At 44.7% G+C, this 27,330-nt stretch overlaps 1 protein-coding gene across 15 annotated transcripts in view; it reads right to left on the bottom strand.

Annotated features, from left to right (window-relative positions):
• The window catches only part of LOC147433909 (uncharacterized), a 166,603-nt gene that overhangs the window by 98,202 nt on the left and 41,071 nt on the right, over positions 1-27,330 (bottom strand). For 13 of the 15 annotated variants that reach the window (XR_015185325.1, XR_015185327.1, XR_015185326.1 and 10 more), the window contains 3 exons: positions 5,325-5,462; positions 5,027-5,148; positions 4,626-4,950 (listed from right to left, as the gene is read on the bottom strand). Coding sequence is in view for 12 of the 15 variants with exons in the window: in XM_086490523.1 (XP_086346649.1) it covers positions 4,626-4,950; positions 5,027-5,148; positions 5,325-5,462 (585 nt within the window). In the remaining 3 variants the exon portion in view is untranslated. The remainder of the gene's footprint in view (positions 1-4,625; positions 4,951-5,026; positions 5,149-5,324; positions 5,463-27,330) is intronic. The other 2 variants (XM_086490526.1, XM_086490532.1) reach the window with 1 other exon arrangement.

Genomic DNA, 27,330 nt, shown 5'->3' with positions numbered 1-27,330 from the left:
ACGCATTGGTCATGCTTTGGGAATGACAAACTTCCCTTCAGTAAAACCGGCTACAAGAACCTACTCACAACTTTCGAAAGATGCAACCATTCAAGCATGCAAAGAGCTACTTAGTACTAATCACGCTGACTTTGCAAGAAATAAAAAGCTCTAGGCCATTTTCAAGTACTACTTTTTGGTCAGAGCTGCTAGAGTAAGCAAGGGCCGATGTGACGTGCCTACTATGTTCTCTCACTACGATGGCCTATACTGCCTCATTAACACCATCCTGTGTGGCTTTCATCAAATTCTATCTACCTCCTTACAGTCGCGGACAAAAAGATTCAGAGTTCAAGTGCAATTTGTGCAATCTAGCTTTGCAGCTCCCATGTTGGCCTTGGTCATTAGCATACATGTTAGCCCCATGGATGTACATATGGATATGCGGCGTAAAAAGCTCTAAAGCAAAAGGAAAAGCTATTTAATAGACAATGGATCTACCTAGAAAGCCGAAGAAAAAGAGGGCAAGAGTGGTGAAGGACATAGTAGAATCTCTAATATCACTACCAGTATCTGAAATCCAGCAGCTTCGAGTGAAGCAACCTGTTCGACGTTCCTCGCGTACTCCCGCTACTTGTTCAATGGTATGTTCAAGCGTTGCAGATTACACTATGCATGTCACAGCTATGGCTTCTACAGTGTGTGTTCCTCCCTCTACTGCTGCTAGTTTTACTCCTACCATAGTGACTAGCTCCCAAGCCCCGGTTGGAGTTGCTTCTTCTCCTATGCCTAGTTCTGCTGCAGCCACTCCACCCGTCTCTACTCCACCAGAGAGGCATGCTCCCAATCCACCACGAGTAGTGCCACTTGCCACTGACACTGTTACGGGATCTTCCACAGTTTCCGACTCTACATCACTTTTTCGCATATATGAGGATATATTGTAGGAGTCCAAGCACGCCATTGCTGCCATTGAGCTTGGAGCAGAGCGATTGGCAGTTACACACCAACGTCACACAGCTACTTACACAGCTATGGAGGGATCTCTTCGAGTCGTTGAGAGCGCCATCACCGATCGAGATACTACTATTTTCGCACTACAACAGGCCTTGAAGTTAAAGTCAAATTATTAATGACCTTCAAGCTCAGATACAAGGATTTAGAGAATTGCTTCTACATGAAAATAGGGAAACCCAGCCTACGATGATGGGTGTGGGGTATCGATGGACTGGATCAGGTACACCACTGCAGAATGCAGCAACAGGTCCTTCTCAGCCACTTATGGGACTCTACCCATAGCCTCCAGTTCAATATTACAATCAACAGTATCCTCAGGGGTTTCAATCGTCACCATTGCCTTAAAACGCAGAACGTTCCATGTTGCGACGGTATTGTTGGTGCACACCGCCACGGCTGTGATACTCGACGTCCTAAGTGCACTACAAGACAGGTGCTACCCTCTGCCCAGCAAGCAGGTGGTTGGCCCCTTCCCAAGCGACCCACTTACGGACAGGAGAGCCCACATACAGCAGGGTCCCACCATTGATTTGATGGCTCCACCTTCAGAGACTATGCTTCGCGTGGTGTGGCAACTAATCTTTCTCTTGGGTGATTGCATAGCAGTTTTTTTTCAACATAACAGTGCAGCGCAACAGTGGTTTATTTTGCAATCTTACAATCTTTTAGCAATTTCAGTTGTTTCTCTCACCGCGACGGTGAGCGGTCTTGTGGCGGGCAACCTATAGAAGGCTACAATGTCACTTTCACAGGACACACGGTTAGTACAGTTGGTCTGGTCTGATTCACACTGAATGGACTCTCTGGGCTGGGCAAGTGACATGTGGCAAGGATACGGAACGGCGATCTAGTGGACATCATGGCCCGGTCACCACCACCAATCAAATTGGGGATAGACTTAGATGGCTGACATTTATGAGCCGTTGGTGGCTCTTTATGATTGTACATGGGAGTAGTAGCTATTGGGTCAGGTTTATCATCTTCTTCATATATGGTCCAGCATCGTCGTCTAGAGTAGCGAGTCTATACACACAGCACGTCTGCACCATCCCTGCACATTCGAGCCTAGACACCCCCATTGTATTCGTGAGTTCTGGGCTGGAGCAGAGTTTGTTGCCACGCTGGAGTCTGTATTGGTTCTTTCAGATAGTCGAGTCCATATGTTCTAGTCTATTGCTTTGTCTCTCTGTTGATCAACTCCTATCTCTTGTTTCCTTTGATTTCATTCTGTTCTGAGTGAGACGTCATGCACATTGAACTGAGGAGCACCCACTGTAGAGAGCACGACACACTATCCGCCCTACACTGGCCAATCTGAGATGGGCAGGTCTGACAAAGGGAGACGTCTAGCCACCACGTCAGCTTGGCACTCAAAGTGGCCCACAAGCTTCAGGCCAGCAGCAGTGGGTTCCCATAGGGCACAGTTTCGACCCTCTTCAGCAGGAAGAGGTCCATCTCCATCCTCCACCTCAGCCTCGCCTCCGATAGCTCTGCATCTCTGTGATATTTACGCCATTTGTGATAACATCTACAATAGGTATAAGTAACAGCACGTCGATTTTGTTGGATAGCAATGTCGGGTTATCCTTGCTAAGTAGCAGCTCCACCAGCACGAGCGGTTAAAGCGGTATCACTCCCAACAAGGTCATGGGAATCTCGATCATAGAGATACTAAGAAAGCTACTACAGAGCTCCCAAGTGGCAGCAAAACAGAGGAAACAAGGGACTCATAAAGAGAGTCATTCTGTGAGGGGAGCTTGGCCAAAAGTCGAGTAGCCATATCCTTCCAAGTGATCACCATAAAGAGAAAGCTCATCTCGAAGCTATTGCATGCGCGAAATAAGAGCCTGAAGATAAGGAAATTGCGACAATTGCAGGTTGAGCAAAGTCTTCTCAAGAGCAAGGATCCGCTCAAGGATGACCGCCTCATACGGGTTGGCAAAGGTAATCCCAAATGTGTTGATAGAAATGATGTAAGGAGTGAAATCAAGGAATCCGCACAATTGATGCATACGTAGGAAAACGCCTTGTGGTTGGTCTTGTTTTAGGTATCAATCATGGCTTGCATAACAAATGTTGATGAATTACCAAGTCTAATAAATAATAAGCCGGTTGAAGAGGTAGGAGTTGTCGATGCAGCATGTGTAGTCAAGGAAGCTGAAATAGTAGTATTGTAACTCGTGTTGCTGTGTTCCATACGCAATCCCACAAGTCAATCACCATAAGAATAACCATGATCTTTATCTTCCAAACGGTAAAGTTGGATCCATCCAACTTCTCCGATGAAAGATCGGCATCTTGACACACTTCCAAGAAAAAAGTAAGTACAATAAAAAATCTCGAACTCTTGCAAAGTAGAAAGGACAGAATCCCCATGAGTAGCAAAGAGATCCCTAACGACGACCAAACAACGGAACGTGCCAAGCATCCGTAGAGTGCGCCGCTAAAAGAAACCGCTCCGATGCCTCCTGCTCCAAAGGTGAAATCGATGACAATACTAGCGTGCATGTAGAACACCCATCCGCATTGGTTACCATGTTGTTGAAATCGCCACCAATAACCAAGTATCAACAAGAGGCAAAGCAGCAGTCAAAACAGTCCAAAAACGAGCACGATCGGGACAGAAATGAGTTCCACCAAACTCTCATCAAATTGAATCGCAGCATACATTGCTCAGCCCGCTACCCGAGCGCCATAGTGTTTCACTGGAGCCAACAAGCGTGGACCAACTCAAATGCATACACCACAACTACGAGACAAGTGTCCACTTGTTTGTTCCCCAAAATCCCAAGACTTTCATGATATTTCCAATAGGTGTAGCAATTATGTTCCTAAATGAGCGAAATATCCACCTTGCCAACAACCTTCCCCCCCCCCCACCCCCCAGCGAAAAGAGTGGATGTATATTGTGTACAAAGAGACCTCTCGGGATGCTCAATGGCCTATCATGCAGAGGAAGTACCAACCGGAGAGTATCGAATGAGTGCTATCTACACATCCAGGTGGCATATAGGAAGAGTGCAGAATGAACCACTGAGGAGGTGCATAATGCCATGTTATGTGGACCTGATCCAGACTGAAAAGAACTGAAGACCTCACCCATGCCCGAAGGGAGGAGTACCTACACTGCTCCGCTTCCCAGGAGGAGCCTGCTAAAGTATCCCACTGGCTGCCAAGAGTATGCAGCAGCTCATTCCAGATAGCTGCTAAGAGGGAGAAAAATGAATAGCTAAGTGCAATCAAGCGTACCAGCCATACATTTATCTTGCAGAGTCTTCAGCCTATATAAACATACAGCCCCAAACTAGACGAAAGGTCTCAGGTAATTTTTCGCTGCAGTGTGTTACTGTTCTTGCTGGCTGCAGAAGATGAGTTTTTGGGAAGATTTTCATAACTTTGATAAACTACTCGCCAACTTTATAAGTGCCTAGTTCTCTCCTCAACTTATGATCAGCAACGTTTTATGTTGCATCTTAAAACGTTCTTAAGCTTCACAGCGTAACTCAAAGAGAAAAATTTTAAACTGCATGGATATATGCACACAGTCAATACGAACAACAACTGGATTCAAAAGAAAACAAAGCGCAATACTATACTTCTCGCTGGCATAAGTAGTTCGGTAAACATACCGTAGATTTAGTTGATCGTTTTGATCTTGCAAGTAAAATTCTTCGTCGTCTTTTGTGCTTCCCCTTCTTCTTGGCTGCTGCTTTACAAGCTACAACACTTTTTTGCTTTGCAATGCTGATAACAGATGAAATGAGTTCTTCTTCTTTTTTACTAAACAAATTGCAAGATTTTTCCATGCTCCTTGCAGAGTTCTCTTGACTACCACTTGAAGAAGACAGACCCACACCTTCCACGTCATTTGCAGAACTAGAGGCAGCTTTTCTCTTCTTTTCAGCTGATTCTCTGAAAATTTCGCTTGGCTTTGATATCTCATGTTCTCTGTAGCTTCCCCAGGCAATATTAGTTCAGAAAGATTTTTCAAGATTACATGTATGAAATTTCACTTCAAAGCAGAGCTCACCTTTCACTCGTTTGAAATTTCTGCACAGTTGCTAAGTCAAGGTTTTCACTACAGACTTTATCAGCTTCAGCAACAGCATTAACTTTAGCTTCGACAAAGGCTTCATTGGCACGGTTCTTATCCTGCAGCAAAATTATGCATTAAGCAATCCCAGCCATATGAAAGGGCGTTCAACATGGCAAGACCACCATGACAGTCACGCTATGACGACCGTGTACTCCATCTAACAACCTTAAAAGTGACAAGGATGTGAGGCTACTATTGAACTGATCCACCTTTAAATCTTTTGCTGACTCACCTCAGCACCATTCTTGCTTTTATTCACTATACCAACTTCAAATTCCTTGTTTCCACATGCGATTTCTGAAACTGCAGCTTCCATGCTCTCATTGGGCATGTTGTCCAATTCATATCCTAAATCACTTGCTTCAGCCGGCTTTGCAAATCAAAACAAATTTAAAAAGTTATGAGCTAGGCACAATATTCATACTGCCAAATAACAAAACATATCAAAAGATACTGTCATCAACATTAAGGAACCTATCTAAAATATTTAGCACACCTTGTTTACTAAAAACAGAAACGACAGGTAACTTAATCAATGTTGCAGCTTCAGCAGGACAAAAAAATGAACCAAAATAATGCTCCTCATACCACCACCGTCATACGCTATCCATGAGACGCGCGAGGCTAACACGAGATCAATTATCACGACCTCCTTTACTCGGATCCTTCTTCCAAATAGAGTTCCTTTGCCCTTATATGTAGGAATACAAATATATTTAGATAAATATAGAGAGAGACTTACCTTACGGAAACATTGTCAAACGTGGCAACGGAAAATGCACTGAAGATGAGCACTGGCTCCTTATCTGGTGGACACCTCAACTCCGATACAGAACACTTGCAATGCCACATACGTGAACAAAGCAATGTGAAGAAGAGAGATCACCGAGGTAGAAAAAGAGAGAAATGAAATGATGAAATGTTATATTAACGTCTTCAAAAGGCCAAAATAACCTATGAGACCAATGTGTTACAAAATGGTGAATCTCATACCATGTCTGGGTACAAAAGAAATAGATACTACTACTAGAATCCATCCTCATCTGCACTCTTGATATCGAGAGAGTATGGCTCGAATCCTTTGTTGTAGTCTTCGTCGATGTTGCCTAGCCCCTCTCCTCAATCGTGGCCGTTTGGATCTCTGTAGCTCCAGTGCTCGGTCGATGAGAGTGCCAGTAGTGGTCGAATGAGTGTGGGCCGAGCTATGCAATGATGACTCCTCCTCTGGCTGTCCCATATCTAGTGAAAAGAAACTTGTAGTCTGTATTTGGGACTCTCTCTCTATCTCTCCCCAGTAAAGTGTCTCTATATCTGTGTAGCTCAAGTAGATATAGCCCAAGACATCTTTGATCCTCATAACTCATGACCCTAGAGAAAGGGCCGAAACCCTCTCTGCATAACCAGGGGAAACGGCCCCATATCTCATAGTAGATATAGCCTAAGACATCTTTGATCCTCATAACTCATGACCCTAGAGAAGGACCGAAACCCTCTCTGAATAAGCAGTGGAAACGGCCCGTATCTCATAGTACACTGTGCAATGACATATGTAATGTAGCTCTGTCTCTGGCTCTAACTAGCATAAGCAGCATATACTATTGTCTACTGGTATCCCTTAAATCGACCAGTCTCAATCTCCAGCTGATGTGAGGATGTGCGTATCTGACCAATGGCACACCGCAAACCATGAGACATATGTGTGTCCATGTAGCTTGATTGAATCAAAAACCCATCTCTTGTGAGGTGGAGAAGATGCTCTCTATAGAAAGCCATCTTCGTGCCCAACTCCTGTGGCGGCTCTATCCATGTCCTCCTGGAATCCAGTTGGATCAGGTCTTGACAAATGAGTCTAGTAATCTCCACCCGTGTAAGAGACATCGAGGGTGCTGATCTCCTGATCCATTGTAGTGTGGTGTGGTGTTGACCATATGTGAATGTCGATGCTGATCTCCTGATCCATTGTGGTATGGTGTTAAACACCATAACCTTGGTTTTACCAAGGTTTGCAGACAATCCACTATCCTCTACAAATTTGTGTAATGCTTCCAACTCTTGTTGCATACCCTCTGGTGAGTCAGACATCAACACACTATCATCAGCATATAACAACAATGGGATCCACGTCCCTGCCAGCTGGGCACCTCTATCACCCTCATTGTCAATGTAATCAAACACCTCATCAACATACACACCAAATAGAGCAGGAGACAATGGGCAACCCTGTTTAACCCCAATGGTGGAGTGAACTAAATCAAATATCCCCTACAGAGTGCGTACATGTCCCATCACTGATCTGTATAGAGCCATAATCCCCCAAATCAGCACTATGGGCACCCCCATCTCCAACAATCGACGCATCAATCGAGCTCTTGGTACCATGTCAAATGCTTTGCGGAAATCCATAAAACTACAACAAATATGTCTCCCATGTGACCTGCCCTCCTCAATGATGGCTCTGAGTGTCACAATATGATCAAGAGTGGAGAAACCTCTACTGAAACCGGACTGGCCCTTTGCTCGTACACCCTCACCCTCTACCCAATTACCAATTGCTGCTCAAGAACGAATGCATACAACCGTGCCAATGTGTGCCCAACCATAATAGTGTGGTAATTCGTAGACTCTGTAGGATCACCTGCTTTGAGGATAGACACAATCGTAGACAACCTCCAATTATCAGGTAACCCTTCAAACATAGCACGATTGAGTACCACTGCAAGAACCTCTACCAACATACCTCTAGCATGTGTAACGTGCTCTGCTACTAGACCATCATGATCATATGCCCTATTGGTCCTCATCCTGTCAATGGCTCTCTTTACCATCTCAGTGGTAAAGAAGGTGCTGGTAGGTGGGCATGGCTCTGTAGGATCTAGAAGGGGGTCCTCTGTAGGAACCGTACATAACAACAAGGAATATTGGCCCCACACATCAAGAGAAGTAATCACTGGGGGAGGAAAGTGCTCATGAAAGAATCGCCATGCCTCTCCCGAGTCTCTACTCAAGAACAACTGATACAAGTCTCGCTCCATCTTGGCCAAGTAAGCTCGTTTCTTCGGTTGCACAAGGCGTCGGGAAGCAATTCGAGATTGTTTGTAAGTGATGACTCCTAATAGAAGATCCCTCTGAAACTGGGCTCTCATCTCTCTGCACTCGTCATCATACCAACTATTATGGGACATGCTCCCAGGATATCGCCTCCGACCCGGCTGAGTGTGTGGCTATGCCTCTGAGGCTGCACCATGCAGTGTCTCAGTCAATAAAGTGGTGCACTCCTCTACTAAGAGGCCAGGACCAGCTGTGCATAGACGGCTATAGATCTCTGTATAAACTGAGTCAGTCTCTGTTGTAAATGTATAACGGTTATGTGACATGCCTCCCAATGTATGGGCTGTACTATGCTGAAATGAAATAGAAAATGTCAAAAGTGCATGATCCAAGGCTACGCCCACTGGTCTGGCTCCCACTATGAAATCCTGAACACAAGGAATAAAGCTCGGATGTGCCATAACATAGTCCACTGTACTGGCCCCGTGTGTGTGGAAAGCATGTGAAACCGGCTGCTCCAGGAAATTGCTGTAAGCCATTAAGTATGGCTAACCCATGTGCAATCGTCATCTCGGTGAGGTATCTCCCATACTCCCTCTGCTCTCTGTCATGTGAGCATCTGTCAAGCCCCAACTCACCCACATCCAGCTCTCTAAGCATCTCATCTGAAGTGTCGTAGAAGACTATCTGAGAGTTTCCCATTCGGGCATTGAAGTCCCCTAGGAAGATGATATCACCATCCCTAGGAAACTCCCATATATCATCATCTAGTATAGAGAAAGCAGACTGTCCTCTCGATGCAGCATATACTGACGTACTTTGGGGGGCGGGGGGGGGGGGGGGGGCAATGTATAAAAATCTGCTTGTGTCAGCTCTCAGCCTCACCCACATGTATCTAGCATGATCATCTCTCCGTGGAATATGTAGTAGTGGCTATAACTCCTCCCTAATGCATTGTTGCTACTCTTGAACCTTTACTCCCATGCTCAGATTTCGCGACTGTCCTGTGGGTTGTCTCCCATCTGTATCCCATCACATGTGGCGTAAGCTGTCCAGACTCCAAGGGCCTGATGAGTCTCTGAAAACAAAACAATGTCCCTCTCTTTGAAACTATCTTCAAAGGCACCAACGTCCAAACTCATAAATCCATTACAATTCCAAGTAGCCATATTCAGTGTGGTCCCATAGGTCTCACGCCGTCATGTAGAGTGCCACTCTACAATCACCACCCAACCATCTCTATAAAAGGCCGTCTTTCCCTTCTCCCTTGCCGCCGTAATCTCTAGCATTACCTCTCTCATATACGCAAGTTGTGAGAGAGAGAGATCATTACCAAGGAAAATACTTGTCTTCTTGAGAGTAGGCCTCTTTTTCAAGAATTTCTTCTTCTCTTCCAACGAGGGAAAGCGTAATATGAGAGCTCTCTCATTTGAAGATTCTCCCGGGCTACCACTCTTCTTGTCCCCTCTCCATGTCTATGTGTGTAACTAAGTCAGACTTTGTAAATAATTAATTTATTTACGAGAAAAGAATTATCTAATTAGTTGTGTGCACACCAGAATAGACCTAGCAGTTCTAAGGCCTCAGGTGAGCCTAAATGCGGACCACAACACCTCAGAGGGACCTTAGCAGAAATTACCCTGAAGCCCTAGTGATTGGGAAATCGGGTCTTCAGAAAGGGGTAAGCAGTAGCCTCAGATTTTAGGCTCAGGAAAAATACGCGCGTCAGTACAAGCACATGAATGAGATGAGGTCCTTAGAACAGTGACCCTAAGGCTAATAAAGCTAATAAAGCCTTAGGGTAAGTTTCGTTAAATTAAATTTAACGGTCCGTGCCCGGGCAGGCGACCGGATAAGTGTGAACAGGTAAAGGCGGTGCAGTGCAAGTGCGGCATTGCGCCGGCAGACCTTTGGTGCTCTCATAAAAGAATCATTGATAGCATTTGTTAGTTAGTTGCACATTTTTAATTAATCAGCTAGAAGTTTTTAAAGTCAAAAGTTGAATGGTTTTTAAGTTTTTAAAGTAAGTGTGACAAGTGGCACACTTACCAATGCAAACTAACTCTCTCTCACTCTCACTCTCACCCTCTCTCTCTTCCTAGCGCCCCCTCTCCCTGATGGCTATTTAGGAGCCCCCCTCCCCCATTTTCAGGGCTGGCAGTGCACCTACCCCCCCTAATGTGAGCGTGCTCTATGCGGTGGAGCCCTCCATTGAAGCTTGAGAGCAGCCCCTTGCGACATATGTGGTAGCCTTGTGCTCCCATTGTCAAGAACAAGGGATCTCACAGTCATAGACACCTTCTGGTGAAGTTTCATCGCGAGAAGCTGCCGTAGACGCTCTCTTAGCAGAGTGCGGTTTCTGTAATTCTCTGTTTTCAGCCCCTAATCACCTCGATTAGGGCTGTTTTCAGCAGATCAGCCATAGAAATTCTCTTCTCTCTCCTTATCCTAAGTCTACATCAAGTTTGGCGCGATTCCATCGCGAAGAAGACCTCTGTTTCGGCATAGGGGTGTGCACAGGTAAGAATTTCAGGTTATGTGCAGAAAATTACAGCAAGCATGTGCGTGTGCATTTTGCTTGTTTCTCTTTTGTGTTCGATGCATGAATGAATGAGCATGAAGGCAACACATAACGGAAGATGGACTCTCCTCTGTGAGAGCTTCCGATGAGCTGTTTTGGAAGATAGACTCTCTTTTCGAGAGCTTCCAACCAGTCTCACAGAAGATGGGAAATCCCCTAAGCAGAAAGAAAGTGGAAACACTTTCTCACAGTCAGTAGTCAGAACAGAACAGAAGAAAGAATAGAGGACGGGCGTATGCCCCGTTCCTGTGCTTGTTAAGATTCTCCCTTAGTAATAAAGATATTCTCTTTATGGGGGGGACCAGCCCATCTTCTGCTCCCCAATGGAGTGTCAAGTTTTCTCTCTCCCTCTAATTCTCTTGAGTATTTGAAGTGCAATTAAACGTCAATTTACGCTTCCGTATTTTTGTGACAGTGGTATTAGAGCAAGGTCCTCTCTCTCTTCCTGAAGGGATTGACGACTCTTGGCAGACTGCAGAAATGGGAGGACGCGAGATAGAGTTCTCTCTCCTTCAACAACAGGTGGAAGAGTTGGAGAAAGCTCTCTCGCATCCAGAAGTCCAAAAGATTCTCCATACTCTTGAAAAAGGGAAGGAGAAAATGCCGATGGGGTCGAGAGAAATTCCGCAGAACCCAAAGGCGCCACAACCAAGAAAAGATCCTTTGATTGGAACTTCCCGCATGCACGAGAGGCAGAAGAAATCTCCAGAACGTCATGTGCGGTTTAATCCAAAAGTTCAAGAGCAGGATCCCCCTGATTCCCCTCAGTTCTCTTTCATGAAGGATCTGGAAGACATAGTTTCTCCGGAAGACATGTTTCTCGACGATCCGTCGCAGCAAGAAGTACATTCAAGGGAAAGGACTCCTGTCCCCAAGGAGTCTAAGCATAGAAAGAAGGAGCACCATAAGAAGAAGCACCACAGGCAGAAAACATTCAAGTCGGGAGATAGAGATGTGCAATTCGACATCTACAATGGACGGCGTGATAATGACAAAGCTTTGGCTTTCATCCGCCAATTTGAATTTGCATTTGCTGAAGGGAATTTTAAAGAAAGATCCAAGCTTCGCCATGTTAGTTTGTACCTGAAAGGCAACGCCAGCAATTGGTGGTTAACCCTTATCCTGGAAGATCGCAAACCCCAAGATTGGACCGCTTTCAAGAAGGAGTTCTATGCACAGTTCCTTCCTCCAGACTATGAGGAAGAGGTAAAGAAAGAATGGGATCGGCTTTCACAGTCAGAGAACGAAATTGTTCCACGCTATGTGGATAGGTTTTGGGACGTTCTCTTGAAAGTCACTCCATTCAAGAAGATTGACAATTCGGAGAAGATACGCAAGTTTGAAGCAGGTTTGCATGAAGCCTTGCAAACTTTGAAGCTTTACCCTCGAGGTAACTTGCAGATACTTATGGAATCAGCCCGCATAGCTGATGGAATACATGACAAGGGTACTCCCAGGAAGATGGAGCAAAGCACTTACCATGCTAAGCAGAAGGCTCTCCATGAGCAGCCTACCTCTTCTACTTCTTCTCAAAAGAAGAAAAGAACCGCCTCCGAAGCAGAAGCAAAGCCAAATCAGCCCAAGAAAGGGAGATATCTCTCTCCTGCTGAGTTGCGAACATACATTAGTGAAGGAAGATGCTTCAAGTGCGGACAAGTTGGTCATATGAAGGGTGACTGTCCTACCAAACCTCCACAACACCCTCTTCCAATGCAGTCCCAGATGTACAAGGAAATACAACCAAGGATGGAAAAGAAAGAGCTCTTCTCAAAGCATGGGGTAGTATCAACAACCAGCGAGCTCTTATTTTGTTTGACCCTAGTAGTACAGACAACTTCATCTCTACCAAGCTAGCTGACAACCTGAACTTGCAGCCCAATCGTTTTGGAGTCTCTATTCAAGCGCAATCTGCTTTCAAAGGGCAGAACTCAAACTCTACTCCAATCATAGGGAAGTTGAATCTAAAGGTCGACGACTACAAGGATCAAGAGTCTTTCTTACTAGCTTCACTTGAAGGATGCGATGTTATCTTGGGAATGCCTTGGCACTACAAGATGCATCCCTTCCTGACTATGTTCAGAAAACCTTATCTTTTGCTCATAAAGGAAAGGAGTATCTTGTACTTGCAGATGCAGGTGTTTGGCGTATTCCTATCGCCAATCACATTGCCATCAAGAAAGAAATGAAAAAGTGTGTTTCGGCGTACTTGATTTTTGCAAGAGAGAGAGATGTGTCTGTTTCACAACTTTCTTCCTCTTTAGAGCAAAAAAGACTTAAGTTAATAGAAAGATATAAAGATTGCTTTGCAGATGAACTTCCAAATGAACTCCCACCTTCGCGACCTGAGGATCATACAATTGATTTGATCCCAGGAAGTTCTCCTCCAAATCAGCCCCCTTATCGAGTTAGTCTAATGCAGCAAGAGGAAATTCTCAAGCAAGTTAACGAACTTTTGGAGAAGGGCTTAATAAGGCCTAGTAGTTCTCCATATTGTTCACCTGTCTTGCTAGTACAGAAAAAGGATGGCACATTCCGCATGTGCATAGACTATAGATCTCTAAACAAGATCACAATCAAGAATCGATTTCCAATCCCTCGGATTGACGACATTCTTGATAAGTTACAAGGAGCCAGTGTCTTTAGTTGTATAGACTTGAAGAGCGGTTATCATCAAATCCGCATAGCTCCTCAGGATGTGCATAAGACTTCATTTAGAACAACCTTCGGGTTGTATGAATTTCTAGTGATGCCTTTTGGGCTCACTAATGCACCAGCTACATTCAACAGAATGATGGATAGAATCTTCCACTCATACAGAAGCTTTACAGGCGTTTTCTTTGATGACGTCTTAATCTTCTCAGAGACGGAAGACGAACACTATAAGCATCTCGCTTAGTGTTTGAAGAATTACGCAAACACAAATTATTCGTGAATGCTAAGAAGAGTGAGTTCTTTCTAAAAGAAATCCACTATTTGGGCCATATAGTATCTCACAACCAGGTGAGAATGGACCCTGATAAGATTCAAGCAGTTGTAGAATGGCCCACGCCAACTACAATACATGATAGCAGCTTCCTTGGCCTCTGTTCTTATTAACGGCGTTTCATTCGAGCTTTTGCCGCGATAGCAGGTCCCCTCCATGACCTGACAAAGAAGCGGATTCCATTCCATTGGGGGTCTGGACAAAAACAAGCTTTCGAAAAGCTTAAGTATCTACTCAGTCACGGACCTATTCTCACCGTCCCTGATCTTCGCAAACCTTTCGAGGTATACTGCGATGCATCTGGAGATTGTGTAGGAGCAGTTTTGAACCAAGAGGGTCACGCGATAGCCTATGAAAGTCGGCGCCTTAAAGATGCAGAGTTGCATGCCTCCATATACAAAAAAGAGCTAATGGCAGTAATTCATGCTCTTTCCATTTGGAAACACTATCTATTAGGAGCTGATTTTATTATCAAGACAGATCATCAAAGTCTTCGCTACTTTCTCACACAGAGAAAGTTATCAGAAAATCAGATGAGATGGGCCAACTTTCTTTCAATGTTTCATTTTCAGATTTTACACACTTCTGGAACAAAGAATGCAATTGCAAATGCTCTCTCCAGGCGTCCAAAGATCAATGCACTAACAACAATTTATCATGAGGAACTAGAATCTCTCGGCGAGATGTATCCTCAAGATCCAAACTTCGCCACAATTTGGGCAGATCTTCAAGCTGGTCACTCAAAGCCACCTTATTCTATCAGGGATAATACACTCTATCGTCAACAAGCAATATGCATAGCTCAGCCCTTACGACAAAAGGTGATGGATTAAGCACATAATTCTCCTTATGCCGGGCATCAGGGAATTGCTTCCACCACTAGTGCCCTCGAAAGGTATTTCTTTTGGCCAACACTCCGTGCGGACATTGGAAAATATGTACGTGAGTGTTTAGTCTGCCAAAAGGTAAAATATGACAGACATAAAGTTTATGGCAAGCTTCAGCCGCTCCTTGTGCCTAACACGCCATGGGAAAGTATTGCCATGGATTTTATTACGGATCTCCCTCAATCCAAGAATGGAAATGATACAATCTGGACTATACTAGACAGATTCAGTAAGCAAGCCCATTTTCTTCCAATAGAGAAGACGATCAAAGCTGATCACATGGCTAGAATATTTCTAGCTCAGATTTTTAAACACCATGGATTGCCAAAGACTATTGTCAGCGATAGAGATCCCCGCATGACTAGTCTATTTTGCCAGGCATTGTTTGAAAACTTGGGAACTAAGCTTGATTTTTCATCAGCTTATCACCCTCAAACAGATGGTCAAAGCGAAATCGCTAATGCCACTGTTTTAGATCTCCTCAAGTGCTATGTTTCGGAACGACAATCCGAATGGGAACAGTACTTACCAATGGTTGAGTTTGCGTATAATAATACCATACATACCTCAACTGGTAAAGCCCCCTTCGAAATTATTTACGGGAAGCCACTCTTACTTCCTATTATGGTGACCAAAGAAAACATCTTCGCCGCAGATGAATTTGTGCGCAATATTGATATTGCCCATCAACAAGTAAAGCAAGCGATTCTTCGTACTCAAGAGCAACAGAAGAGAAAAGCAGACAAGCACAGAAGGAATCTCAATCTTGAAAAAGGACAATATGTCCTGCTTCGGTTTGAGAAAGCTAGATTGAAAAAGCGGGTCGGCAAAGGGAAAGTTGTCAAACTTTCCCATAGATTTCTACGGCCCTTTCAAAATTACAGATAAAGTCAATGATGTGACTTTCAGATTGGATTTACCTTATAATTGACGAATCCATAATGCTTTTCATGTCAGTCTCCTCCGACCCTATGTTGGACCTCCTCCAGTGGCGTTCGTACAAGAAGATCCTCTAGAAGTCGAAGAGACTGAGGAAATCCTTCAACCTGAACAGATAATACACCACTCGGAGAGACAACTCAAGTCGGGGAGTCTACATCGAAAGTATTTAGTCAAGTTCAAGAATTACACTCCTTTAGATGCAAAGTGGATGACTGAGTCCGATCTCAAGGACTACCCTGACATCTTGCACAGTTATGTTGACGCTCTACAGTTGAGGTCAACTGTTTAGAACCAAGAGGGATGTAACTAAGTCAGACTTTGTAAATAATTAATTTATTTACGAGAAAAGAATTATCTAATTAGTTGTGTACACAGCAGAATAGACCTAGCAGTTCTAAGGCCTCAGGTGAGCCTAAATGCGGGCCACAACACCTCAGAGGGACCTTAGCAGAAATTACCATGAAGCCCTAGTGATTGGGAAATCGGGTCTTCAAAAAGGGGTAAGCAGTAGCCTCAGATTTTAGGGTCAGGAAAAATACGCGCGTCAGTACAAGCACATGAATGAGATGGGGTCCTTAGAACAGTGACCCTAAGGCTAATAAAGCTAATAAAGCCTTAGGGTAAGTTTCGTTAAATTAAATTTAACGGTCCGTGCCCGGACAGGCGGCCGAACAAGTGTGAACAGGTAAAGGCGGTGCAGTGCAAGTGCGGCATTGTGCCGGCAAACCTTTGGTGTTCTCATAAAAGAATCATTAGTAGCATTTGTTAGTTAGTTGCACATTTTTAATTAATGAGCTAGAAGTTTTTAAAGTCAAAAGTTGAATGGTTTTTAAGTTTTTAAAGTAAGTGTGCCAAGTGGCACACTTACCAATGCAAACTAACTCTCTCTCACTCTCACTCTCACCCTCTCTCTCTTCCTAGCGCCCCCTCTCCCTGATGGCTATTTAGGAGCCCCCCTCCCCCATTTTCAGGGCTGGCAGTGCACCTACCCCCCCTAATGTGAGCGTGCTCTACGCAGTGGAGCCCTCCATTGAAGCTTGAGAGCAACCCCTTGCGACATATGTGGTAGCCTTGTGCTCCCATTGTCAAGAACAAGGGGTCTCACAGTCATAGACACCTTCTGGTGAAGTTTCATCGCGAGAAGCTGCCGTAGACGCTCTCTTAGCAGAGTGCGACTGCTGTAATTCTCTGTTTTCAGCCCCTAATCACCTCGATTAGGGCTGTTTTCAGAAGATCAGCCATAGAAATTCTCTTCTCTCTCCTTATCCTAAGTCTACATCAAGTTTGGCGCAATTCCATCGCGAAGAAGACCTCTGTTTCGGCATAGGGGTGTGCACAGGTAAGAATTTCAGGTTATGTGCAGAAAATTACAGCAAGCATGTGCGTGTGCATTTTGCTTGTTTCTCTTTTGTGTTCGATGCATGAATGAATGAGCATGAAGGCAACACATAACGGAAGATGCACTCTCCTCTGTTAGAGCTTCCGATGAGCTGTTTTGAAGGATAGACTCTCTTTTCGAGAGCTTCCAACCAGTCTCGCAGAAGATGGGAAATCCCCTAAGCAGAAAGAAAGTGGAAACACTTTCTCAGTCAGTAGTCAGAACAGAACAGAAGAAAGAATAGAGGACGGGCGTATGCCCCGTTCTTGTGCTTGTTAAGATTCTCCCTTAGTAATAAAGATATTCTCTTTATGGGGGGGGGGGACCAACCCATCTTCTGCTCCCCAATAGAGTGTCAAGTTTTCTCTCTCCCTCTAATTCTTTTGAGTATTTGAAGTGCAATTAAACGTCAGTTTACGCTTCCGTATTTCTGTGACAGTGTGTGAAGGCTTGTCCACCCCCATCATGATGCGAGGCTTGTGACCTCTTTTTCCATATGGTTTATGTCCTTGAGGCCGGTTACCCTCACATGTAGAGCCCGCATCCTCCTCCTTTGTTCTTCTTCGAGGGTCATGCTACTAAGAGTGGGTGTACAAGGAGCTTCCTTACCTTTCCCTTTCTTGACAACCTCAATCCATTTTCCGGCCTCCTCTACTTTCTTTTGTGTTGCGGAGATGATCGCGGCCTATGACTTCTACTCCTCACCTTCCATGATAACCCGTATTTCTTCTCTCACCGTATTCGATTCTTCCATCATGGATGGATGAATTTCGCCTTCTTCAACCTGCCCACTTTTTGCTTGTAGATTTCGGATGATGGAATCTTGGATGCCCACTTTCTCCTCGAGCGAAGCGATCCTCCTACACATGCCATCTCTTTCTTCGGTCCATCTTTGAACAATAGTGCTACTCTTCCTCCTCCACTCTTCAACTTCGTTTCTCTATTCTCTCATTTCCTTCTCTATTGCCGATGTCACGAGGACGTCGCAACTGCTAACCTTAGTTGTTGGTTTCTTTCCAATGATTTTTGTTTAATTTTTGAGACCCTCCTTTTGAAGTTGCAAATGGTCGGACATTGTATGGCCAATGTGAACGGTAGTTTCACCCGCAAACGGGAAGTTGGTCGGCACTGGAACTCGTAAAGTAAAAGGATGTCTAGGCTCAGTTCAAGATCATGTACGTCCCCCCAATCACCATTAGCAAGTTGGTGGATACTAGGAAGTGAACTCAATGAAGGTGCAATGCCAAGGTGGGGTCACCAAAGGAAAGTACTAGACAGCTCGGCTACATTACATTTTTGGATGCGGTTACAGTGGGCATTGATGGTCAGATGACCAATGGGAGTCCAACGGAAGCATCTCCTAAAATTTAGGGAGCTGCTATTTTCCGCCATGAAATTTGTTCGCGTCATTAGCTTCAGAATGACAAGGGGAACATTTATTTACTCTGTTGCGAAGTCAACCGATGCACCAGTTAAGAGATTTTTAAGCGGAAAGCCCAATGCGGGGAAATTGCATACATGAGTGCCAAGTGGCACTTTTTGGCCAATTTACCAAGTCTGGGAGAAGAGAACTCGTAACTGACTTTTTGGAGTAGTTTTCGAGGATGATAACTCTGATTTTCAACCATTTCTGTCCATTTTTTAGCTTTCCATGACTTCACCTAGAACTAAGGAGCTCATTTTCAACATTAGAAGGCATCAGATGCGTATTTGCAGGGCTGTTTTGCTACGCTTTCAGCAATACGCAGGTTTTGGCAGCCATGGAATCTTCCCCTTTTTCATCTATTTATTCACAAATGCATTATAGCTCAAGGGCAGAAGAGGGGGCGCTCGATTTATGCTGGGAGGATGCTTCATTGAGAACCTGTCCTCACAGGTTAAGAGCTATGGAGTGCTTTCTTTCCACTATGTACAGTGTGGTGCTAAGAGTGATGCCCTGCACACTACACACTGCTCTCTCTCTCCGCGACGTGGAGTTATGTGATGCCCCACAAGAGGGCTCTTCATTTGACTAATGTACAATTGTGTGGTTTCATGCTTTTGTGCCGAGGCAAGAGCTTCCTTGAGCAAGAACAGGGGTAGCTAACTGCTACTCCGAAGCAGGCAACGATGAGGGTCATAACCTCACCGTACAGGTGCGTTTTTAGCGTTGTGTATGTGCTGTAAATTGACTGTTTTTCAGCCGTACGGATGCCAGAACCATTGGGAATCGTGCCCCACTGGCAAAGGACAGTTAGGAGACTGTCTAGGGTTGAAAACAGGGAAAAAACCAGTAAATACAGCGTACTCTTTTTGGACAGGAATCAGAGGGTTTATACCAGTGGAAGTTAGTTTTAGCAGGGGAATTGGTTTCGTGCAAGTTTTGGGGTTGTTATGCTGCTGAAATTTGGCCAAAGCAGGTGGTATCTAGTTGGATACAGGTAAAGGATTCCCAGGACTCTACTTTGTAATTTACCCTCTCAAAGAATAAAGAAATACCGAAAGGGGTGCCCATTTTGGGGCCTACAGGTTGTCGGCATCTGCTCGGAGCATTCTAGCTTTCGAGTAGTGTGTATGCTTAAGTGTTAATTCCCGTCGTAGGTTTCCTTTGCACGTTCTCTCTGTGTGTGTCTGAAGTAAAGAATTTCGGGTGAAAGCCAAAGCCTACCCCCCCACGGGCCAATTACAAGGTTCCATTGCCGAGACCGAACAGTTAGGGGACTGTTTGGGGCTGAAAAGTTGAAAACAAGGCAAAAACCAATAAATACAACGTGCTGAATTTACTGTTTTTGAGCAAGAATTAGAGGGTTTATGCCAATAAGAGTGAGTTCCAGCAGGGCAATTGGTTTCGGGCAAGTTTTGGGGTTCTTATACTGCCCAAATTTGGCCAAAGCAGGTGGTATCTAGTTTGATACAGGTAAAGGATTCCCAGGAATCTACTTTGTAATTTACCCTCTCAAAGAATAAAGAAATACCGAAAGGGGCGCCCATTTGGGACCTCCGGGTTGCCGGCGTCTGCTCGGAGCATTCTAGCTTCCGAGTCATGTGTATGCTTAAGTGTTAATTCCAGTTGTAGGTTTCCTTTGCACGTTCTCTCTATGTGTCTAAAGTAAAGAATTTCAGGTAAAAGCCAAAGCCTACCGCCCCAGGGGCCGGTTTCATGGTTCCATTGCTAGGATATCAATCACTTTTTCCTCAAGAAGTGAGCCTCGGTTGTTTTGGGTAAAGACACAAAGTACAGGAACGCGGGATTATACTATGGCCGACAAAGGGAAGGGCATTATGGAAGAGGGTTACTCTTCACAGGACGGACAAGAAATTCCGCATGTTCGCTCTGCCAAAAAGTGGTAGAATTAGGGTTGATTTCCTGCTGCATTTTTAGTGTTTGCAAGTATAAACCAAGATGAGATAGGGAGAGATCTCACGGTGGTAGACTGGCCACTAGATCTTCTGCCGGAGTGATGTGGGTCTGTCAGGTGGCACGCTACTCGCTGATTCTCTGAGGCGATTGCTTGGATTCTTTGACGCATTGGTAAATCATCTTGAAATTTGAGCTTACTTGGTCGTGGGTTAGTACTCTACATTGTTGTGGAGTTATGCTCGTTTGTAGAGGGAAGAGCCTCTTGCACAGGTAAAAAGTTAAGGAACACGTTGCAAGATGCTATGTGGTGAAGTTCAAGAACTATCCACCTATGGATGGAAAGTGGATGGAAGAGCATGAATTGTGAGAGTCACCAAATGTATTGCAGCTTTATCTTCAGGTCTTTGGGTTACAGCCTACTTATGCCCAAACCCAACGTGTGCAAAGGAAGTATAATGATAGAGCTAGCACATCATATGTACATATAAATTCAGTGTAATAGATGGAAATGACAAAAGTATAAAGGTCTCATTAAGTCATTTGTATCTGTGTGTGAAGACCTTTCTAGCGGATACATGCAATGATAAAAGAGTGCTAACAACACAAGACCATCAATGCCATGTATTTATCGTATGCAATCGAGGACGCTTGTGATTTCAAGAGGGGGGTATGTCACGAGGACGTGGCAACTGCTAACCTTAGTTGTTGGTTTCTTTCCAATGATTTTTGTTTGATTTTTGGGACCCTCTTTTTGTAGTTGCAAATGGTCGAACATTGTATGGCCAATGTGAACGGTAGTTTCACCCGCAAACGGGAAGTTGGTCGGCACTGGAACTCGTAAACTAATGTCTAGGCTCAGTTCAAGATCATGTAGGTTACCCCGTCGCACTTAGCAAGTTGGTGGATACTAGGAAGTGAACTCAATGAAGGTACAATGCCAAGGTGGGGTGTTAGGTGCAGCGGAATGAATGTTGTATTTTCTCAAGATGCGTGATCCTTATTGCTCAAGGTTCCTTTTAGTTCTTAGGGAAAGAGAGAGCTTTCCGTCTTCTAGAGTGCTGTGCTCACGAACAAAGTGAGTGGATATTGTGCGTGCAAGTGAATGAGACTGAGAGAAGGAGAGAGAAGAGATATGACACCCGAGAGGTTGTAAAACCCTCCTCCGAAGGCCCCACTCTCGTCGGCAAGAGTGGTCTGTTCTTTGATTGCACAAAGGTGTACAATGCGAATGCAATGGACTATGCAACTTGGTCTATGCCGATGAAGACGACGGTGACGACGACGACGATGACGATGACGACGACGACGGTGGCTGAAATCTGAGATCTTCTAATCGTTGAATTTCGGGACTGTTTCGGTGGCTGAAAATGACTGTTTTGGCTGCATTTTCTTGGCTGAAAAATGAGGTCTCTTAGGGCTAAAAACTGATGGTCTTTACGGGCTGAATCTGCTACACTTTAGGTTAATAATGCCGGTCTTAATTTGCTGCTGAAATCCAAAAACGCCAGGGGCTGAAATCGGTCCTTCTGTCGCCGGGGTTCTGCAAATGCAAAAACGCTAGGCTGATCTGCTGTATCGTGATGACGCCGGGGCTGATCTGTTGTGCACAAATCGCCAAGGCTGATCTGATGCAAAAACGCTAGGTCTTCTGTGGAGAAAACGCCAGAGTAGTCGCGGGGGTTGGTCTTGCTGAGAAGTTGCCTGTTGAGCAAGGTGCTCTTGCTGCCTCTTCTGCCAGAAAGTGCTAACTTGGGTTTGCTTATATATTAACTTAGCAAAATTGCCCTACCTACTTTTGTTGGAAAGTCACTTAAAAATAATAAGTGAAAATCCCAATAAATAGGAAAATAGGCTAAATGCACTGGAAAATTCCCCTAACTGATGCTAATGGATTCTGATGGGAATTCCGATGATCATGATGTGTGCAACCGGAGGATATGCATCTATGCTACGTGACTGGGCATGCACGGTCTACGAATAGACTCACAAAAGTGCCAGATCACTGCTAATCTAACTTGATCGGACTAACTGAACCCTGCTGTGGTGTAGCTTGTCCACAGACACATAGGGTTGGGATGTGTCACGTGACATCCCCTCCTTTTCAAAGTGAGGTACTGGTACCGAACTGTATGGCGTCAAGGGAGATCGCCAACAGCATCCGGAATCCTGGAAGGGACTCTTCTTCGGCCCACTTTGCTGTGTGGGTCGAGCGGTACTTGAACTTCATAAAGGTCTGCAACGCTTGCTTCTTTGGGCCGCGCCGAATGCGACACAAAGTCTTCTGAATGTCCTTTCTTGCTTCAACTGCGTCTAGAGTCTTGCTTCTTTCGTCTTCAAGATCTCCATGGCTGAAAATTCCTGAAACCATCTCCAACACAAAACCATGAACATACCCATTCCATGTAAAGTGAAGAAGAAAAATCTTGTCTTCTCTAAAGACTGTGCATGCAATGTAGATGAACAATTAGACGGAGTGACAACCCGTTCATCAAACATATGCAAACAATGCGCTCGAATCTTTTCTGTTTGATCGAAATCAATCAACCGTGGCAAATCACAATGGAAATGCCCATGCTTGGTGCTCATACAATCATGTGCTCTTTCAGAAATTGTGTCATGCCACGGAAGAAACATGGAATGTGACTTCCTGACATACAAACTTTTCAACTTTTCATGAACAATCCGCATACATTCGTGCTCATCCATGAGAGAAATGTGCTCAACATACAATATGTCATGCCTAGTAAAAGGGATCACATAACGATGCTGACTAAAATACAAGAAACCTTCACGAATGAAACACTCGAACAATGCGTGCGTACCAATCATGCGAACACATAATACTTCCTGTAAGGGCTCTTTGGACCAAGGCTCGAGAGCCAAGATCGGTTCTTCGGGATCTATCGAATCTTCTTGTGGGGGATCTGTGGACCTCGACTCGAAAGCCAAGATCGATTCTTGGTGATTGATCGATTCTACAAGGAGGTTAGCTTCGCTAGAAAAAGCATCAACTAACACATCATCCTTGTGAACAATCACATCTTCGTTATGCAACTCATCATGCTTGTGAGAAATCACATCTTGATCATGCAAATCATCATGCTTGTCATTGGCATCCAAATCATCATGCTTAGCAATATCATTCAAATCATCATGCTTATCTTTGTCATCCAAATCATCATGCTTGTCATTCAAATCATCATGCTTATCATGGTCAATCAAATCATCATCATGCTTCACACAATCATGCAAATCCTGTGTATCATGCTTTGGAGAAGAAGAGACTAAGAGAGTCTCCTTTTCCCGATTCTGGTGCATCTGTGCTTGAGCTAGAGAAAAGAGTCGCAAGCGCTCTTCCCTTCTTGCTTTGATCTCGCGATCAAATTCTGCTTGTCTTGCTTTGTTCGCTGCTTGTCTTTCTGCTTCGGCTTCTGCGTGTCTACATTCCATTTCTTTGAACTCACGATCAAATTTGGCTTGTCATTCTTTGACTTCCAAGCGTACTAGCTCGTACTCACGCGCTATGGCTACCATTCTTGCGACATGTCTTGCTTTGCGTTGTAAAGTCCGTTCCATAAACAACAACTTCAACTCCTCCATTGGAGTTAGTGCAATCGTTGTCGTAGATGGGGAAGGGTCGGAAAAACCTCCTGGTGGGGAAAATTCTTCTTCGCCTCTCTCATGCTCATCACCTCCAAGCGAAGTATCCATTCCGCTTCGAGTGATGACCATTCTGCAATCGTGGGTTCTTGTGCATTCTTGGGGTTTGGGTTCTTAAGTTCACGAGGAACTTGGGTTCTTGAGGGTCTTGGGTTCTGAAGTTCACGAGGAACTTGGGTTCTTGGGGGTCTTGAGGTTCTTGAGGTCCTTGATCCGTGAAAATCTAGGGTTCTTGAGGTGTTCTTTCGCTTGCAAATCGCGTTGGAGAAGGATCTTCTCTTCACCCCAGTTCTACTCTTTTCTGCGGGCGCACCCCTTGCCGGCCTTGCGCTCACACCAAGGTTGCTTTTTCCCACGTCACGTCGATTGGCCGGCAGCTAAGTGCACGGTCCGCTCTCAATGAGTGAAAAGAGACACAAGGGGAGGCTGGACAAGCCCTTCTTTCTTGGGATTCCTGTCACTCTTCAACAAAACACGATTAGGAATCGCCACGCCCAAGTAAACTTGGGATCGTGCGATCGCAACAAGCAAAAAAAAAATTCTTGTGGTTCTTGTGGTTCTTTCCTTGAGTAATGCAGAACACTTCCAAAGCTTTGATACCAATGTTAGGTGCAGCGGAATGAATGTTGTATTTTCTCAAGATTAGTGATCCTTATTGTTGAAGGTTCCTTTTAGTTCTTAGGGAAAGAGAGAGCTTTCCGTCTTGTAGAGTGCTGTGATCACGAACAAAGTGAGTGGATATTGTGCGTGCAAGTGAATGAGACTGAGAGAAGGAGAGAGAAGAGATACGACACCCGAGAGGTTGTAAAACGCTCCTCCGAAGGCCCCACTCTCGTCGGCGGGAGTGGTCTATTCTTTGATTGCACAAAGGTGTACAATGCGTATGCAATGGACTATGCAACTTGGTCTATGCCGATGACGACGACGGTGACGACAACGACGATGACGATGACGACGACGACGATGGCTGAAATCTGAGATCTTCTAATCGCTGAATTTCGGGACTGTTTCGATGGCTGAAAATGACTGTTTTGGCTGCATTTTCTTGGCTGAAAAATAAGGTTTCTTAGGGCTGAAAACTGATGGTCTTTACGGGCTGAATCTGCTACACTTTAGGTTAATAATGCCGGTCTTAATTTGCTGCTGAAATCCAAAAACGCCAGGGGCTGAAATTGGTCCTTCTGTCGCCGGGGTTTTGCAAATGCAAAAACGCTAGGCTGATCTGCTGTGTCGTGATGACGCCGGGGCTGATCTGTTGTGCACAAATCGCCAAGGCTGATCTGATCCAAAAACGCTAGGTCTTCTGTGGAGAAAACGCCAAAGTAGTCGCGGGGGTTGGTCTTCCTGAGAAGTTGCCTGTTGAGCAAGGTGCTCCTGTTGCCTCTTCTGCCAGAAAGTGCTAACTTGGGTTTGCTTATATATTAACTTAGCAAAATTGCCCTACCTACTTTTGTTGGAAAGTCACTTAAAAATAATAAGTGAAAATCCCAATAAATAGGAAAATAGGCTAAATGCATTGGAAAATTCCCCTAACTAATGCTAATGGATTCTGATGGGAATTCCGATGATCATGATCTGTGCAACCGAAGGATATGTATCTATGCTAAGTGACTAGGCATGCACGGTCTACGAATAGACTCACAAAAGTGCCAAATCACTGCTAATCTAACTTGATCGGACTGACTGAACCCTGCTGTGGTGTAGCTTGTCCACGGACACATAGGGTTGGGATGTGTCACATGACATGGGGTCACCAAAGGGATGTACCTGATAGCTCGACTACATTGCATTTTTGGATGTGGTCCCAGTAGGCATTGATAGTCAGATTACAAATGGGAGTCCAACAAAAGCATTCCCTAAAATTGCTATTTTGGGCCATGAAATCTGTTTGCGTCATTAGCTTCAGAATGACAAGGGGAATGTTTTATTACTGTGTTGCAAAGTCAACTAATACACCAATTAAGAGATTTTTAAACAGAAAGCCCAATGCGGGGGAAATTGCATAAGTGAGTGCCAAGTGGCACTTTTTGGCCAATTTACCAAGTCTGAGAGAAGAGAACTCGTAACTCACTTTTTGGAACAGTTTTGGAAGCTGATAACTCTGATTTTCAGCCATTTCTCTCCATTTTTGAGCTTCCCATGACTTCACCTAGGACCAAGGAGCTCATTTTCAGCATTGGAAGGCATCAGATGCGTGTTTACAAAGCTGTTTTGCTGCATTTTCAGCGATACGCAAGTTTTGGCAGGCATGGAATCTTCCCCTTTTGCATCTATTTGTTCATAGAAACATTACAGGTCAAGGGCAGAAGAGGGGACGCTCGATTTATGCTGGGAGGATGCTTCATTGAGAACCTGTCACAGGTTAAGAGCTATGAAGTGCTTTCTTTCCACTCTATGTACAGTGTGGTGCTAAGAGTGATGCCCTGCACACTACACACCAGTCTCTCTATCCCCTACGTGCGGGTATGTGATGCCCCACAAAGAGGGCTCTTTGATTGACTGTTGTACAATTGTGTCGTTTCATGCTTTTGTGCCGAGGCAAGAGCCTCCTTGAGGAGGAACAGGGGTAGCTAACTACTACTTCAAAGCAGGGATTGGTGAGGGTCATAACCTCACCGTACAAGTGCATTTTCAGCACTGTGTATGCGCTGTAAATTGACTGTTTTTCAACCATACGGACGCCAGAACCATTGGGAATCGTGCCCCATTGACAGAGGACAGTTAGAAGACTGTTTGGGGCTGAAAACAGGGCAAAATTCAGTAAATACAGCGTGCTGTTTTTGGACAGGAATCAAAGGGTTTATGCTAGTGGAAGTGAGTTCTAGCAGGGGAATTGGTTTCCCGCAAGTTTTGGGACTGTTATGCTGCCGAAATTTGGCCAAAGCAGGTGGTATCTAGTTGGATACAAGTAAAGGATTCTCAGGACTCTACTTTGTAATTATACCTCTCAAAGAATAATGAAATACCGAAAGGGGGGCCAATTTTGGGGCCTACAGGTTGCCGGCATCTACTCGGAGCATTCTAGCTTCCGAGTCGTGTGTATGCTAAGTGTTAATTCCCGTTGTAGGTTTCCTTTGCACGTTCTCACTGTGTGTGTATGATTGAGAGAGAGAGAGAGAGAGACAGAGAGAGAGAGAGAGAGAGAGAGAGAGAGAGAGAGAGAGAGAGAGAGAGAGAGAGAGAGAAATGAAATGAAATGAAATGAAATGTTATATTAACGTCTTCAGAAGGCCAGAATGACCTATGAGACCAGAAAGTTACAATGTGGTGGATCTGATACAAACTCAGAGTAACAAAAATGACAAAATAAAATGACAGAATAAAATGCTATGGAATCTGAAACAGCTAGGTGTGATCTAAGCAGATAGGTGGGATAGCTAAATCACAGATCACAAAAGATCCAACTAGGTGGGATAGCT

Source organism: Adiantum capillus-veneris, chromosome 19 (genome assembly GCF_014529385.1).
Source record: "Adiantum capillus-veneris isolate H3 chromosome 19, ASM1452938v2, whole genome shotgun sequence".
Taxonomy (NCBI): Eukaryota; Viridiplantae; Streptophyta; class Polypodiopsida; order Polypodiales; family Pteridaceae; genus Adiantum; species Adiantum capillus-veneris.
The sequence above is the reverse complement of the archived record's forward strand: the minus strand, read 5'-3'. Positions and strand labels throughout refer to the sequence as shown.